Raw genomic sequence first — 17,576 nt, forward strand, 5'->3', positions numbered from 1 at the left:
CTGTGACATACCACATACGTCTTTACTCAGGTTTGACACAAATCCATTAATTTGATTCTCTGGCCTGCAGTTATTTAACTAGATAGGATTTTCATTTAATTACAGAATTATCTACCCACATTTATCAAGATTTTTGAATTAGTACAAAAGTTTACAGTGATCGTTGCTTTTTGTTTAATTTTCTAGCATTTTTATTTAGTTTGAAACATTAATTTTATTAAAAACCAGAACAGAACTAGACACAGTGGTGCACACCTGTAATCCCAGCACTCCAGAGGCTGAGACAAGAGGATTTCTGTGAGTTAAGAGGCCAGCCTGGGCTACATAGTACAATGCCACCCTGAACTGCATAATGAGACCCTGTCTCAAAAAACAGAACAAAACAAAACAAAAACCCCAAACATTTGATAAAATAACTTTTTAAAATTTTTAGTGTCTTGCTGGTTTGTCTGACACTCCCTCCCCAATATGACACCAATTGAAACTTAATGTATTTTATGTGAAAAGTACTATGGTTTTTAAACATATATAAATATTTTTTATTTTATTTATTTTTGCTTTTTTGAAACAGAGTTTTGATATATAATTCAGGCTGGTCTTGAACTCACTGTAGTGTAGCCCAGGCTGGCCTCAAACTCATGGCAATCTCTGCCTCAGACTCCCAAGTGCTGGAATTACATGTGTGCCACCAAACCTGGGCTATAAATTTATTTAAATTATATACCTTGTTGTATTTTAATCTTAGGAACTTGGTATTTCTCATACTTTAGTGGAAATTATTACAATCTTCAATAAGATATTTTGGTATATCTAAGCCATACTTTACCAATATACTGGTGATCTTTTAGATAGGAGAAGCAAGCTAAAATAAAAATACTCACTACAGAAGTAACCTGCTCTGAAAAACAAATGACAATTTTTAATTAGTGTGGTATAAATTCAAACAGCAACATGGTAACACAAAGGTGTACTCACAGTAATAAGCAGGGTTAATGACCTATCCTTATATATACAAGAAAGGGAGAAATATTAGAAGCACATTAAAAAACAAGGAAAATTAGATAACAAATGCAAAGACTACATATATGAAGTATTTTTATATCCTTACCTCCTCACAGCATCGCCTGCTTACAATAGCCCTATAGTCAATTCTATCCCAGAGCTGGTCCCTTAACTTTAAGAAATCAGGGAATAATTTTCTCCAGTTTTTCCCTAAAGCCCACGGAAAAATTTCATATTTAGATTCTTCTTCATCTTCTTCAACTGTATTAGCCAGATACCTAACAAAGAGGATCAACAATCCAAAAAAGAAATGAGTAAGAACAAGAATGGTAGTTAACCAAAAGAAAAATATAAATGGTTTATAAACACAAAAGATGTTTAGCTTTACTCATAAAAAAATGTATAACAAAAGGAGATTCAGTGAATTTCACTTTGTTGGGTTCTGGGTATTTTTGTATTCCTATAAATGTTGAGCTTTGTTCTGGGATGCAGTTATTTGGAAAACAATCTAGTTCTTCAGGTCATACTTATAAAATTTCTTAGATGGATCCATAGCAAAGTTCATTCTGGGGCTAATAATTCCCCACTGCTAAGGCAAGACCTTCCTGAGTACTTTTCTCCATGAATTATGAGTTTTCAGTCTGACTGTGAGAACAACCATTGCTTCCAGCCCTCTGTGAATGAATGTAAGGAAGACACCGTTCTTAATCTTTGCTTATTATCTTTCCCTATACTCAAATAGTTTCTTTATATACATATCGGAATCAGTATTCTGCGGAATACTTGAGGGGACAAGGCATACATAAAAGCAAGAAAACACAATCCATAAAAAGAAAAAAAAAAACTCCACCAAAACCAATCCAAATTCACACATATAAGAACATTATAAGCGGGCCGGGGATTTAGCTCAGTGGTTTTGCCGCCTGCCTCGCAAGTGCAAGGACCCAAGTTTGATCCCTGGTACCAAAAAAAAAAAAAAAAGAAAGAAAGAAAGAAAAGAAAGAACATTATAAGTTATAAGTATTCCACATACTAAAAAAAGTAGACAACTGAAATGTGCTTCAAGAGAGAAAGACTAGTACAATGAAAAATACACTGAATGAGATAGCACATTAAACACTGCAAAAGAAAAGAAGTGTGAGGCATGCCAATAGATCTAAAATGAAATACACAGAAAAATAAAAATTATGAACACAGCATAGGCAGATGTAGGATAACTTTAAGAAATCTAATTAAGGTGAAAGTGGAGTCTCTTGTAGACAGCAGGTAGACAGAAAAAATTTAAAGAAATAATGGCTAAAAATTTCAAAATTTGATAAGAACCATAAATCTACAAAGAAGATAAATGGATGTCAAAGGTGAAGAAACATGAAGAAAATTATACCAAGGTACACAACAAACCAGTGATAAAATTTTATGTGAGGTCAGGAAAAAAAAAAAAAAAAACAGGAACAAAGATCAGGATGGAGCAGATTTCCCATCAGAAATAACACAAGCCCCACAGAGAAGTTTCCAGAAAATATGGGTAATTTACAACAAAAATACTACAAAATACACAGGGAACAAGGCATCTTTATTGTGGCTAAAATTTTCCAAGAGTTGTTTGTTGAAAGGTAACTATCTTCAAGCCCAGGAAGCCCATCAAATCTCAAGTAGGTTATAAAGAAGAAACCAGTGTCTACACCATAGAAAAAGGTGTTCAAATTAACTAGAAAGGAAGGCAAATAATCCCAAATGGATTCTTGTGATGTGAGAAGGAATGGTAAAGATATAAATATGTGGGTAAATCTAAACAAATATTAAATGTATAAACAATATTCCTAAAATTCCTAATTTGTTGGAAGGCATCAGGTACAATTACAGAATTGCAAAACAAGAGAATATAAGATGGATTCAAAGTCACTGCAGTTAAAATGCTTAAGCGTCTTACAATAAAAATAACTGGACAACTGCTAAAAGGTATCGACTGTATAACTTGCAAACAAGTAGAGGAAAAAAGATGTGAAACACAAAAAACCTCAGTAAAATAAAATGAAATGGAGGAGAAAGAAGACACACAAAAATGGGAGAAAAGAAAGCATTTAAGATGGTAGGGAAAAAATCCAAATACATAATCAACACTGAAATCTTATTCAGTCATAAAAATGAATAAACTTCAGATACACATAGAAATGTAAAGCAATGTAAAGGTTTCCTAAGCTGTCATCGTATGTATTACTGCAAGTTTACTTTTACTCTTTCACACACACATTCAAACACTTTGTACATATTTTATATCAAGAAAATTAAAAGCATGGGCCAGGGATTTAGCTCAGTGGTTTCGCCCCCTACTGCACAAGTGCAAGAACCCCAGTTCAATCCCCGGTACCAAAAAAAAAAAAAAAAAGAAAATTAAAAGCACAGAAAAATGTGTATACTTCTTTTTAATGTAGTTCATAACATACAAGTTCACATATAGAAAATTATTTCTAGACAAATTCTCATGAAACTTAACTGTCCTTGAGAAACGGGGGCCAAGGTATGAGATAAAGATCTGCTTTTAATTGAACACCTTCTTTGTACTTTTTAACCATGTGCATATTCATAGTTATAGTAATATAAAATGAAAACCTACACATTTATTTTATTCTCCCATAACACAGTTACGCATATTTTAAAATTACATTATAAAGTATGTTGTTAAACCCATTCTTTATGTAAGACAAATCATGCTCCCTGTGAAATTACATACTGTAATTTCCTACTCTGGTTTCCCTATTAGCTGGCCCCACACATGTTTGCTGACTAAACTATGAAAAATCTATATGTACTATGATGCTATGTGATTCTACTCCATTTTTTATTTGTTTGTTTGCTTGTTTGATTTTTTGAGACAGGGTCTGGTTACTTAATTTAGGCTGGCCTCAATTCACTGTGATCCTCCTACCTCAGCCTCCTGAATGCTGGGATCATAGGCATGTGCCACCAGGTCTGGCTTCATGATTCTACTATAGACTGACAATTTTTTTAGGCTCAATGTGACAAGATATCTTTATCATGTATATAGAAGTTCTTCTCTATTTTGAAACAGATTCTCTTTGTGCAGAGCCCATTTCTTTTGCCTGATAATTATGTTTATTCAAACAAAGAATTAAGAACCTATGTTAGTTATTAAAGGATGAAAGAAAAATAAGATGCACGTTCTTTGTGCTTAAGGAGTCTATAGTTAAGTAGAGAAAGCTAATAGCATGAAAGTAATGTAAAAGAGGATATGGAAGAGCAATAATAGAAGCTTAAGAGTGTTATAAGAATATATAGAAAGGAAACATTATTACGATTACATGGAAAGGAAAAGAACTTGAGCTTTAGAACTGTGGCTAGCTGGATGTGTGGCACATGCCTTGGGAGGCTGGGGTAGGAGGACTGCTGTGAGTTGGAGGCCAACCTGAGCTACACAGTGAGTTCAAGACCAGCCTCAACTACACAGTGAGGCCCTGTCTCAATAAAACAAACAAAAAAGAACTGTGGCTGAAGGTAATGAGAAGAGCTACTGAATCAGATTATCCAGAAAGAATGCTAAAACATAGAATGGAAATTAATATTCATGTTATTTTAAATAGAAACCTTAAAATACAACATGCATGCAATCTTACAGACTACGACATAGTATAAACTGAATAATGCTTAAAAACAAGTGAAATAAATCCAATTTCAGGCTCCTAGTAAGATTTAAACTAAAGCTTCTTGCCAGGCATGGTGGTGGACACCTATAACCCCAGCACTCAGGAGGCTGAGGCAAGAGGATTGTTGTGAGTTTGAGGTCAGCCTGGGCTACACAGTAAGTTCAAGGCCAACCTGGACTACTCAGCAAGACCCCGTCTTCAGTAAAACAAAAAACTAAACTAAAGCTTCTCTTAGTCCATCTGAAATCCTCAGGGGGGAACATCCTACAAAATGATATTATATTAATGTACAGATACAATACAATACTGAGACATATAAACAGAAATTTAACTTAGTGTTGTTAATAGTTGAATTCAGTCACACTGACTTTGCACCTCAGCTCTGCTCCTTATTTTGTGACTTTGGGAAGTACCTAATCTTTCTAAGTCTCGGTGTTTTCTTCTGTAAAATGAGGAATAACAAAATTTTATTTCATGGGCAAGACTAGATGTTTAATATATAAAACCCTTGTGGTACCTTCCATATAATACTCAGTATTAGCTAACACTATTATACTATATTCTTCCAATTTAGCAATCATCTCCAAATTTTAAAATGAGTTCAATTTTCCCCTATGCACTAGAAAATGTTCCTTTAATTAATGCAGAAGTCAGTTTTTTCTAGTCCTGCTTCTTTAAAATTTTATTCATACTACATTCCCAACTGCAGCATTATATCCAGGTACAGAGTAAAAAACCAAATACTTTCTTTTTTTTTTGGTGCTGGGGATTGAACCCAGAGCCCCACATATGCTAGATAAGCACTCTACCACTGAGCTGTACTGCCAGCTCCAATACATATTCTTAAATTATATCTCTTCTAGTTGGATTCTAACCTATAGATTGGAAAACCATATCATTAAAACCATTTAACAGATTACAATGCTAACATGAATCACTGTAAAGTCAGTGGAAAACAAACTATATTCCTTTACCACATTCCAGTATATTTGGTAAAATTATCAGTGGACATTTGAAGTATTAAATATAAATAACTTATCTTATGAACATAAACTCACAAAGACCATGTCTAAAACATTTTTGAGCCAGGGATGTTGGTATGTGCCTGTAGTTTCAGCACTTGGGAGGCTGAGGCAGGAGGATCATGAGTTTGAGGCCAGCCTGATTCTACACACCAACTTCAAGGCCACTCTGACTACATAGTGAGATCCTGTTTCAAAACAACCTATCTGATCCAAGCTATTCAATGTAAAAAGATAATGACGGTGGTGATTTTTACTATCTATTCCATCTCAATTTAAAAAGAATATTCTAGCTTTGAAAAATCTAAGTCATAAACAGGAGAATTTGGAATAATTTATATGGGAGCACCATGAAAAATGTCAAAGGTATAATACAAACTCAAGTGGAATACTGAACAATAAATCTTAGGAACACGTCAGTGAAAAGAACAAAATTTTCCTATTAAAGTAAAAAATGTATAGCTTTTATATAGAAAGGCCTATACAAAGATATTCATAAAGTTTTAAAATAGCTTCTGTTTTAAGTAAGATATTATACATATTATAAACAATACAAAGAAAACATACTTACAAAGCAACAAAGAAATTTATCCTGGTATGCTCATTTATAGTAAACTTAGCTCTCTTGAAATAAACAAAGGTCATAGCCAAAAGATACTATAAGAAAAAAAGTTAGAAATTAATAGTTTTGTTTTCATAAATAAAACTGCATTTAATACAGTTATTTTAAAGTTTTCTGATTTTTTATCTTATTAGAGAATCACCTATAGAACCCCTTGTTTCCTGTAATTAATCCATGTAGTGAGAAATAGTTGACCATTACGATTAAAATTAACTAGATGGACTCCTACATTTTATTATAGTCAGTTTAAAACCTTACTTTTAAAACTTAAATGTCAAACCTACAGAAAGCTGAAATAACAGTAAAATGAATAATCACACATTCTTCACCTCTATTCATATTTGCGGCATTTGTTTGGTATCTGTGTATGTATGTATATACATACATACATACATACATACATACATACATACAAACTTTCCTCTGAACCCTTTTAGTTACAGACATCCATACTCACTTTCTTTTTCAGCAGGGTGCTACTATTTTGTGTAAGGCTGGTCAGGAACTCCTGGCCTCATGTGATCCTCCCACCTCAGCCTTCCAAGTGCCCAGACTAACAGGTATAATGCCACTATGCCCAGTCACACTCGCTTTTTTTTTTTTTTAAACATGCTGGAGATTATACCCAGGACTCATGCATACCAACCCCAGCTCCTACACCGGTGGTGGCAAACCTATGGCACATGTGTTCTTATGTTTTTAAGACAAAATGTGTTAATGTATGGGTTGTTTTTTCCTAAACTAAAACCTCAGTATTCAGGTTTAATTCCAGTGTTGGGACTTTGCACTAAGTAAATGGGCTTTGGGTTGCAGTTTGGCACTTGGTCTCTACAAGGCTATCACTGTTCTATACTCCTCTCTCCCCCAGGACAAGGGACTGAACCCAGGGCCTGTCCTTGCTAGGCAAGCACTGTACCACTGAGGTACATCAACCCAGTCATTTAATTTCTTTTCATTTCATTTAAACAGGATCTTGCTAAGTTGCCCAGACTGACTGACTTCAAACTTGTTACCCTTCTGCTTCAGCCTCCTGAGTAGCTGGTATTACAGGCATGTGAGCCTGGCTCTGTACTCCGTTGGTTTGTTTTTCCTTTTCTTCTTTATATACGCACTTTTAAAAAGAACCTTTACAAACTGCTTCTAAATAACTTCAGAAATTAGAATAACATGGGTTTATTTGCATGGGGAAAACACATTTTACATGTATTATTAGAAAGATACATGGCTAGCCTATTATTAGAACACATGTCAAGGTCTGACTGTTCAAATTAGAAATAAGTTGTAATATAAATGTATTATTTTCTTTATCATAAAATACTTATTCTATAGTCACAGGATTGGATACCAATGTGATTCCAAGTTTTCACAACTTCCAGTAAAGGATTCTTTGAAGTGTTGATACAGTACTGCTAGTTAGTTACTTTTCAAACATTGCCCCCTGCTGTTCAATGACTTTACTTTGTTTATAATTTCAAAAAAATTTTATTGGAACATTTTAGGTATACAATAATATGACATTCATCATTGGAAATTTGTACCTTTACATAATATATCTTGGTTATTTTTTCCCCATTCCCCTGCCCTCCCTTCAACTCCTCCACCCCTCTCTATTTACAAAGACTTTGTTTCCATTTTTTCCTTTTCTTGTATTAATTCCATTCCCTTCTTTACTTTCCCCAATCCCTCCCACTTCCCCCTCCCCTTTGGACCTTTTCTTTCTATTTCACATTATCTATTATACCTTTTGATCCTTATTTACACTTTCAGTTTCTCACTCCAGAGAAACTATTCGGTATTTACACTTGTGTGTCCTATTCATTTCACTTAAGAGTATCGCCTCACTGTGCATCCATTTAGCTATGTCTCTAATTTCTCATTCTTTATGGCTGAGTAGTATTCCATTTTATTTTTTTTAAAGCCACATTTTCTTTATCCAGTCTCTAGTTGATGGGCAATTGGGCTGTTTCCAAGTTTTAGCTATTACAAACTGTGCCGCTATGAACATGGGTGCACATATATCACTGTGGTATAATTCTTTTGGGAAGATACCCAGCAGGGGAATAGCAGGTCAAATGGGACCTCTAATCCTAATTTTCTTTTTTGGTACCAGAGATCAAACTCAGGACCTTGTGCTTTCGAGGCAGGCGGTGGCACCACTGAGGTAAATCCCCAGCCCCTTGTTCAATGACTTTAATGCTCTTAAAACTGTAACATTTAAAAACTTCAAAACTCTACAGAAACTGGATATTTGATATTAAAGCCTGTTAATTTTAGAAAGTATTAGTTGACATTGTGATTATATTTTAAAAGAGCCTTTATATTTTAGAGATACATTAAATACTTATGGATATAATGTTAGGATGTCTGAGATTTGCCTCAAAATAATCGTTTTCAGAGGTTTAAAACAAACAAGAATGACTATAAGTTAATAACTGGGTTGTTTTGTTTTGTTTTGTTTTTTTGAGAGAGTCTCAGTATTTAATTCAGGCTGGCTTTAAACTCCCTATGTTGCCCAGGCTGGCCTCAAACTTCCAGTGATCCTCCTGCCTCAGCATCCTGAATGCTGGGATTACAGTTGTATGCCACCATGCCTGGCTAAAACGCTTTATTTTTGTCATTTTAAGTATGACAAAATGTTCAATACCAACTTAGTGGGTATTTAATCATAAGCTAGCTTCTGATCATTCCCTTTTCTATTTGTATAGTTTAAGTAAGTGAAGTTATGCTTAACTTGCTATATGACTGCTTAGTCAAAATGGCACTTACAAAGTTGAAATTTCAACTGTTCAGCTAACTCAAAAAGCACAAAGTGCTTGCATGGTGGTGCATGCCTGTAATTCCAGCACTTGGGAGGTTAAGGTAGGAGGATCACCAAGAGTGTGAGAACACAGGGGCCAGGGATTTAGCTCAGTGGTTTCGCCGCCTGCTGCACAAGCACAAGGACCTGAGTTCAATCCCTGGTACCAAAAACAAAAACAAAAAACCTTTCCTTAGGGCCAGGGATTTAGCTCAGTGGTTTCACTGCCTGCTGTGCAAGTGCAAGGACCCGAGTTCGATTCCCGGTACCAAAAAAAAAAAAGAAAAAAAAGAACACAGGCTACACAGTGAGTTCAAGATCAGCCTGAACTACACAGTCAGATGCTATCTCAAACAAACAATAAAACACCAAAAAACAAAACAGAAAAGGACTGAAACTAATATTGTAATTTGTGCGTAAAAGAAAAAAAAAAGGCCATAGAAACATCAATGCTTTGAGTTAAGACATTCTTTTCTGAAACACTGATTCCTAAATAAAGAACATATTATTGGCATTTGTCTTATCTGAATTACGCACAAAATATTAAAATATACAAGAGATTGCCTTAGTGCAGTGAATCTCAGAATATTTTTTACTACAATTTAACTAAAAACAATAATTCTGAAGAAAAAAACCCAGTAATTCTGATCAAAATGTATCAAAAGCATAGTAAGTCTTGTTTTCTTTTCTTTTCTTTTTTTTTGGTACCAGTGATCGAACTCAGAGCCTTATGCTTGCAAGGCAGGCAGTGGACCCACTGAGCTAAATCCCTGGCCCAGTAAGTCTTGTTTTCAATAAAAAAGATATGCACTTAAGGATATATAGTAACATAATAAATGGTGGTTAATAATTATCTTGATACTAAATTTACCTTGTCTGCAATTTTACAGCAGCAGTCCATCCACAAGAAATCTTGAATTAAATCGTCATCTACAACAAAAGATAGCTATGACTTGCCTTTTAAAAATATAATATTGCCTTTCAAAAAAAATAATTTCTAATTCAGAAGATCATAAATAATGCTTGTAAATAAAACAATAATGACAGGGCCAAGGCTGTCTAAGGTGTAATTTTCAGTTCCTGTTTTACCACTGCAAAGACTGTACAAAAAGTGACTGGCATCTCCCCTTCATCTTCCCATCTGATCTGTCTCACTAGGCATATGGTTCAGCTTTAAGGAAGAATAGTATATGTCTTGTTCATGTAGGGTAACTCTAGTTCTTTATTCTTTTCCAAAATCAATTATAAAGGGTAGAAATGGAATCTGATAAAAGATAATTCCACTTTTAAGAAATAATAACTTAATGAATACTTTTTCTAAATATACTTTATTTTTTCGTATGCTTTCTCTTTTTCTATTACTTTCTCTTTTTTAGGTTCCAGTGTATTTTTATTTTTGGAGTCTTTTTCTGTATTTATGTTCCACTTATCTACTTTTATATGAAAATGTCTACATAAAAAGGGTTTAAAATTCACTACCTATTTATCATTAACACTTAATTTTGGGAAAACTGAGCATAAGCTGACAGATCAACAAGCAAAAATGTTAAGAATAGATAGCATCCAGGCCGTGGATTTAGCTCACTGGCTCCATGCTTGCCTTGTAAGCACAAGGTCCTGAGTCTGATCCCCAGTACCGCAAAAAAAAAAAAAAAAAAAAGATTAGATAGCATCCAAAAAGAAAGTCAAAAACAGTATTTCAACTTTGAAGGCCTCAAATATATAATCTCAAAATATATTGCTAGTTATCAGAACAAAATCTAGGAAAAAACCAAAATATAATCTAGGAAAATCATTTTTCCTCTTCCTCTTTCAGTCTAAGAAAGCGTATATTCAATTTTATATGCTAAAAATATCAATATAATCAAGTATTTGATTACAATTCCTGGAAAGTTCCAAGAATAACTACTGATTTTCTGAGGATTAATTTCTGTCCTAGTAATTCTATTTCTTAAGTTGCATAGAGCTGGGCTGGGATTTAGCTCAATGGCACCATGTCTGCCTCACAAGCACAAGGTCCTGAGTTCGATCCCTAGCACCAGAAAATAAAAAATAAAAATAAAATGGTAGAACCAAGTGTTTCATTTTTTGTGACCAGTTACAGGTATTAAGAAAGTCTGTGGTTAATAGTCTGTTCTACTCTTAATAAGAAGAGAAACACATATTAACCTTCTACATCGTGATGGGGGGACATCTTTGTATCTTTTTCTTCTTTTTTTCTTTTGGTACCAGGGATTGAACTCGGGTCCTTGCGCCTGCGCAGCAGGCGGTGAAACCACTGAGCTAAATCCCCGGCCCCCTTTGTATCTTTTTCTACTTCTATGCCTTACATAATTTTCCTTTCTTCTTTTTTAAAAAAATCTCTTTTCATTTTACTTTTCTTCACATTTTGACCACTTTGACTTAATGTACCTGGCCCTCCTCTATAAACAAGGAGGCCTGCTAGCTCCATCTATCAGACTGCGGTGGCTGCTTGACTTCATTTCCACAGGTACTTACTAGAGCCCATCTATCTTACTCCTTACCCAAAACTGTCTATTTTATTACCATATCTTCAAATAAGGATCCTTTTCTTTTTTGGCTTAGTAGAAATACTATTAAAACGTTACTTTTTGCCTATTGAGAAATTTACCAGCAAAGTAGCACTATCTCATAATCTGAACAAACTCAAACTCAATTTCGTTATATGAACAGGATGATTAAAAAAAGGTATTCCCAAACAGTATTCTCAAAATGTAATATTGAAACTTTTGTAGGCTGATCAATACTTCCAAGGTGCTTGGTCTTAGCTGTTAAAAGTCTTGCAAAGCCCCTCATTCCCAAACCGGTAGCTCACCTGAGTTTTCATGTACCACATTACTTTAGGTCAAACAAAACTCATGACGTGCATCTCAATTTTCAGCACCTACATTTGATACTTAGATTTAAGTAGTCTAGAAGCTAGATGAATGTGAATTTTTAATACACAAGCAAGCAAACCAAACAAAAACCAACATTAAAAAAAAAAACTAAGTAAAAACAAAATCAAATGACTGGACATAGAAATTTAACAAAGAAAATAACACCATTCTTTTTGACCATCATGAAATTGATAAAATAGATGTTTACATTCTAGGTACTTTACAATTATGCTATTAATACTCTCCTTTTTGATAATTATGAAAGTGATAAATTAGAAATTTACATTCTAATTTTTAAGTACTTTATAAAATATTTTAAACCTACCGAATAATTTGAAGAAAGCAGTCATTTCCTGACGCTGTATAACTAGACAAGGCCCTTTTGGGCGTTTAGATTTGTTATTATGTGGACTTTTGTCAGATGCTTGCCAACCATCTTTAAAAATAGTACGCTTGAGATTAATTTTAGGCTGATGTGATCTATTTGACCCTGATTTTACATGAACAGTGACAGTAGGTGGTGTCTCACAACACATCTGATTGTGCCTCATTTTGGTTTCACGGGACTCCTGTAAAAATAAGACATAAAATTATTTACCACACTCACTCATTTCTATATAAAAATGAATTGGATTATACTACCCAATGCAGTTACATAAATGTTACTGAACTTGCTATTTAAAATGTTATTTTTGACAGTGACTCACATTAGAAATTGCTTTTAGAATTTAGTTGTAGGAAAATCTAGCTTCCTTTGGATAACTATATACTTCCTTTTTCCCCAAATATTCTTTCTTTGTTCTTGAGGTACTGGAGATTTAATCAAAGGGCTCATACATGCTAGGCAAGGGCTACACCACTATACTGTATCTCTAGTCCCCTCTTTCTTAGTAGGATAGTATATACTGTTTTGCTTTGGCTATCCCAGAACTCAAAACCAAATCTGAAAGTTAATTACAGAAACCTTGCTGAGTTTATTACTTATTTGGGGCATTCTTTTTTCCTGATTTTTAAATTCTGCTTTAACTGATATAATCTTATAACATGGTTATTAATCATCAGCTCACACTTCTTATAGAATAAAGCAAACTACTGCAGAGCTTAATTATCAAGGTCAAGGATAATATTAAAAACAACCCGTTCCACAAAAGCAAATCTTACTGGCAAATTCCATAGTATATCACAAAATTCATTTAGTCAGTATTTATCAAATAGTTGAAAACATTTCTGTTCAAATCACCAGTGGCCAATGGCTTTTTTTTGGGGGGGGTACCGGGGGTTGAACTCGGGTCCTTGTGCTTGTGCAGCAGGTGGTGAAACCACTGAGCTAAATCCCCGGCCCCAGTTGAAAACATTTCTAGCAAAGAAATACATGATAATGTGCTTTGGAGGATTTTTATAATTTTTTGGTGGTATTTGGGATTGAATCTAGGGCTTTTGCACTGAGCTGCCTCTCCAGCCCTTTTTATTTTAAGACAGAATCTTACTAAGTTGCCAGGCTGGGCTGGAACTTGCAATCATTCTGCCTCAGCCTTCCAGAGTGCTGGGACTGCAAATATCCACCACTATGCTTTACTGCTATAATCTTTGAAGTTGTAAGTATATGAACATACCATGACTGATTATAAGTGCATACCAATATCACAGGCCGTGGTGGAAAATGCCTGTAATCCTAGCTACTTGGGAGGGCTAGGCAGGAGGATCACAAGTTCAAGTCCAACCTGGGCAATTTAGCAAATGCTGTCTATAAAACAGAATAAAAAGGGTTGAGGGTATAGCTCAGTGGTAGAGTGCTTACCTAGCAAGCATGAGGTCCTAGGTTTGATTCTCAGCATCACAAAAAATAAGTAGATAAAAGCATATACAAATATACAGTATTATGATTTAATAAAATCTGAAACAAATTTAATAATCCATCAATATTTAACAATATACATGGTCACTGCTTTAGTAGTAATTGGTAACTCAATTAATAAAGCTAGTATTACTTTTGGGGTCAAAGCATTTCTAGTGTAATGGAAAATGAAGGTATGAAAAGGTGAATCCAACTCTAATGAGAACCTCTGAATCCATGACTCATGGTGACACAGGCAGTCACACTTCCCTTGGTATTCAGTTAGGTACAGACTCTCTCCTTTGTGACCCTCAGAAAATTCCCTGCTTAAGGAAGGAATGGAAAACATTTGGGCATAATGAGGATGGAGTAGCACTGTCCAATAAAGTGATAGCTGCGTAAGTAATTTTATATTTTTAAACACACATTTATTTATTTATTTTTTGGTACCGGGGATCGAACTTGGGTCCTTGCGCTTGTACAGCAGGCAGCGAAACCACTGAGCTAAATCCCTGGCTTAAACACAGATTTAAAAAGAAAAGACAAATTTAATATATTTTGATATAACCAAATATATGCAAAGTATTGATTTATTTTATAATGGTGGCAACATTTTGCATTGATTAAAGATAGGAAAAGCAGGCTGTACAGAGAGAGTTTGGGCCAAGTAAAAGTAGGAAAAAGAAAAAAAATACACCCTACAGCACAGGGTAGGCTACAATGAAGAGACACAATAGTCTGTATCCGAAATAGTTAAAATGTAACCAATATAAAAAAAGAATGAGATATTTTATGTTTTAAATCTTTGAAATCTGGATGCTGGTATGTATTTTACACTTCCAGCTTATTGCAATTTTGATGCTTTTGTGTACATGTGTGGTAGTAGGGACCGAACGCAGGTCCTCTTGCATGCTTAGCAAGTATGCTACCACTGAGCTGTATCACCAGCCCTGATACTAATTTAACAGTTTCTGTGAAATACAGCCCTATCAAAAAAACAAACAAAAAAAAAAAAAGAAAAGGAAAAAATATTTTACATTCCTTCAGTTTTAGACTTCAGTAAAAATTTAGTTCTTCAGTTGCACCAGCTACATTTCAAGTGTTTAACAGCCACATGTGGCTAGTGGCTTCATTACAACAGTAATTAACAAAGAAGTAGGCAGGGAAAAATAGCTCTATAATTGTTTCTCTTCCCTCCCCTCCTTCTTTCTTCCTAGATCCTAAAGTCCAGCCAAATTGAAGGCAGTTATGGAGTTGAGGGTGTGTGGTGCTACAGACTCCATAGAAAGATGAATAGGTGGTAAATTGAGCCTTGAGACTTGCGTTAAGAACTTTATGCTTTTCCTTACCCATCTCACTTGGGAGACAGCTGGAGCCTCATCTGCATCTTTTCCAAGTAAGAGCAATCTTATGTCTACATGGGAAAAACTACTAGTGGTCAGGCTACTCAAACTGCGACAGGAAAGCATCTTAGGGGAGGGATGCAACAAATACAGAGCAACCCTGGCACATATTCCAGGAGGTTTTAACTCAACGGTAAATGATTCTAAAGCGTTTTTATATAAAAGCAACCATGGATAATCAAGAAATATCATGCAATTTTTCAATGAATCAAAAAGTAAAATGTTATGCTTACTGTAGGTTTCCACAATATTCTGTGAAACCCTCATTATGTAGGTATTGGGATACCACACATAAAATTTGAGAAAACTGAAAGGAAATATCTTAAATTCCTAAATACAAATTCATTGAAATCAAACAGTGGTAGAAAAGTTGAGGAGAAAAAGCTGAAGGAGACAAGTTATCAATGCTACAGTCTTGGTGAAATTCCACCGTGAGGTAGTTTTAAATTTTGCTCTTGGTTTAGCTACACCAAGAGAAGAGTTCTGTAAGAGGAAAAGAAGGGAAGACAAATTAAAATGTGAGCCATTTCTCAAAAGCAAGAGACAGGGAAGGAAGAACCTGGAGAAACCGTGATTAATGGCAAAATCCTTTAATGACTTTTTACATGGATTCTACCAACATTAAAAAAAAAAAAATCACCACGGGACTGAGGTGTAGTGGGTAAAGCTCTTGACTAGCAGGTATCTGAGACCCTAGGTTGGATCCCTAGCACTGCAAATCATCATCATCATCATCATCATCATCATCATCATCATCATCGACCATCCAAATTCATACTTGTATAGCATTCCTGCAATCCTACACAAGTAATGTGGGGATTCATTTTCTTATATAAAAAACCTAATGGCAAATCTACTGCCAACTCAGGAAGGGAGGTGAACTTTAGCCTCCTTATACTTCCAATCAAATACCGAGCACTTATTTAATACGTGCCAGTCACTGTGAATATGAATGATCTCATTGAATTTTCAAGACATTTCAATAAGTTTTTTTTTCTTCTAGGATACGCCTAGGGATTGAACGCAGGCCTAACCACTGAGCTGCATCCACAGCCCCGCCCCTTCCCTTTTAATTTTTTTTTTTTTTTTTTTTTGAGACAAGGTTTCTCAAAGCTGCTAAACTGCTCACGCTGACCTCCAACTTGGAATCCTCCTGCTTCAGCCAGTGTCGAATGCTTCGCACAAACGAAGAGTGTGTCACCATTATTCTTGTATCATCTCTGACCGTAAGGGTATCTTTCAAGGAAAGAAGGGTTGAGTGAGCTAAATTTCAACTCAACTGCTAAATATAACTGAAATGTTAAATTTATATTAATAACAAAGCTGGCTGGCATTTTAATTTTATTTTTATTTATTTATTTTTAAAGCAGTGGCCAAGTTTATTCAAGAAAGCTACAATGAAGAGCTGGGGAGAAACTCACTCGGCAGAGCGAGTTTGGGCAGAGCAAAGAGAAAAAGACGGTAAAAGCAAACAAAGCGAAACACAGCGTGGGCTACCGTGGAGTTAGGACAGCCTGGCCAGTATTTTAAAACATGCTTATGTTACAGGTTTGTAAACAGACGGAGACGATCCCCATTTCAAAACAGCACAAGCGTCTTTCAATGTGAAATGAAAGATTTCTTTTCCCTACTAGAGTGAGGCTGGGGGCCTCCAGTCGCGGTGGATGTCCTGGAGAAGAAAACACTGACTTCCACACTTTGAGCACCGGGCTGAGGACGCGGCGCCGAGCGAGCCCGCCGCGCAGACGCCCGGCCCAGGGCCGCGGGGAGGCCGGGCTCGCTCAGGCGCCCGCCGCCTCCCAGCCCACGCGCGGGCTCCGGCCGCGGGCTCCGGCCGCCTCCCCCGGCCCCGCGACCCCCGCGCTCCCCCACGCCCAGGCCGCGACCCGCCAGGCACCTGCGGGCTTCACCGCGGGAGGAGCGTCGACGAAGCCGCCGCCGCCGCCGCCGCCTCCTCACGCAGGGGGGCGCGGGCTGCCGACAGGGAGCCGAGGGCGAGGCACAGCCGACACCGGACGTTCGTCCACGGGTCCGGCCGCGCGTGCGAGCGAAGCAGCTGCGGACCCGGGAGGGAAAGCGTGAGCCTGCCGGTTCCTCTCAGCTGCAGCCGCAGCTCGGGCCTCGGGCGGTTGCGCGCCAGGAGCTCGCACCGGACCGCAGGCTCGTGGACTGCCCGCCCCGGGCGCGCGGCCAGCAGAGCCAATCAGCGCGCAGGGCCGCCGGGGACGGGGGGCCGCCGGGTCCCCGCCCCCACCGCCAAGCGCCGCCGCGGCCGCCCGCGCTGCCTCCTGCCGTTAACCGGAGTTCAGGTCCGCGTAGCCCGCGCGACTTTCC

The 17,576-nt window shown here is 36.6% G+C and overlaps 1 protein-coding gene across 1 annotated transcript in view; it reads right to left on the bottom strand.

The window, feature by feature from the left end:
- The window catches only part of Spdya (speedy/RINGO cell cycle regulator family member A), a 50,547-nt gene extending 33,281 nt beyond the window's left edge, over positions 1-17,266 (bottom strand). Inside the window, exons 1-6 of the mRNA XM_087216505.1 lie at positions 17,140-17,266; positions 16,378-16,478; positions 12,331-12,574; positions 9,977-10,035; positions 6,258-6,343; positions 1,109-1,280 (exon numbers count right to left, since the gene is read on the bottom strand). Coding sequence (XP_087072631.1) covers positions 1,109-1,280; positions 6,258-6,343; positions 9,977-10,035; positions 12,331-12,574; positions 16,378-16,446 — 630 coding nt within the window. The 5' untranslated portion in view covers positions 16,447-16,478; positions 17,140-17,266. The remainder of the gene's footprint in view (positions 1-1,108; positions 1,281-6,257; positions 6,344-9,976; positions 10,036-12,330; positions 12,575-16,377; positions 16,479-17,139) is intronic.
- Between the last annotated feature and the right edge of the window lie 310 nt (positions 17,267-17,576).

This window comes from Heterocephalus glaber, unplaced genomic scaffold, assembly GCF_053883595.1.
Source record: "Heterocephalus glaber isolate CG9 unplaced genomic scaffold, H.glaber_assembly_v1.0 deba00001457, whole genome shotgun sequence".
Classification (NCBI taxonomy): domain Eukaryota; kingdom Metazoa; phylum Chordata; class Mammalia; order Rodentia; family Bathyergidae; genus Heterocephalus; species Heterocephalus glaber.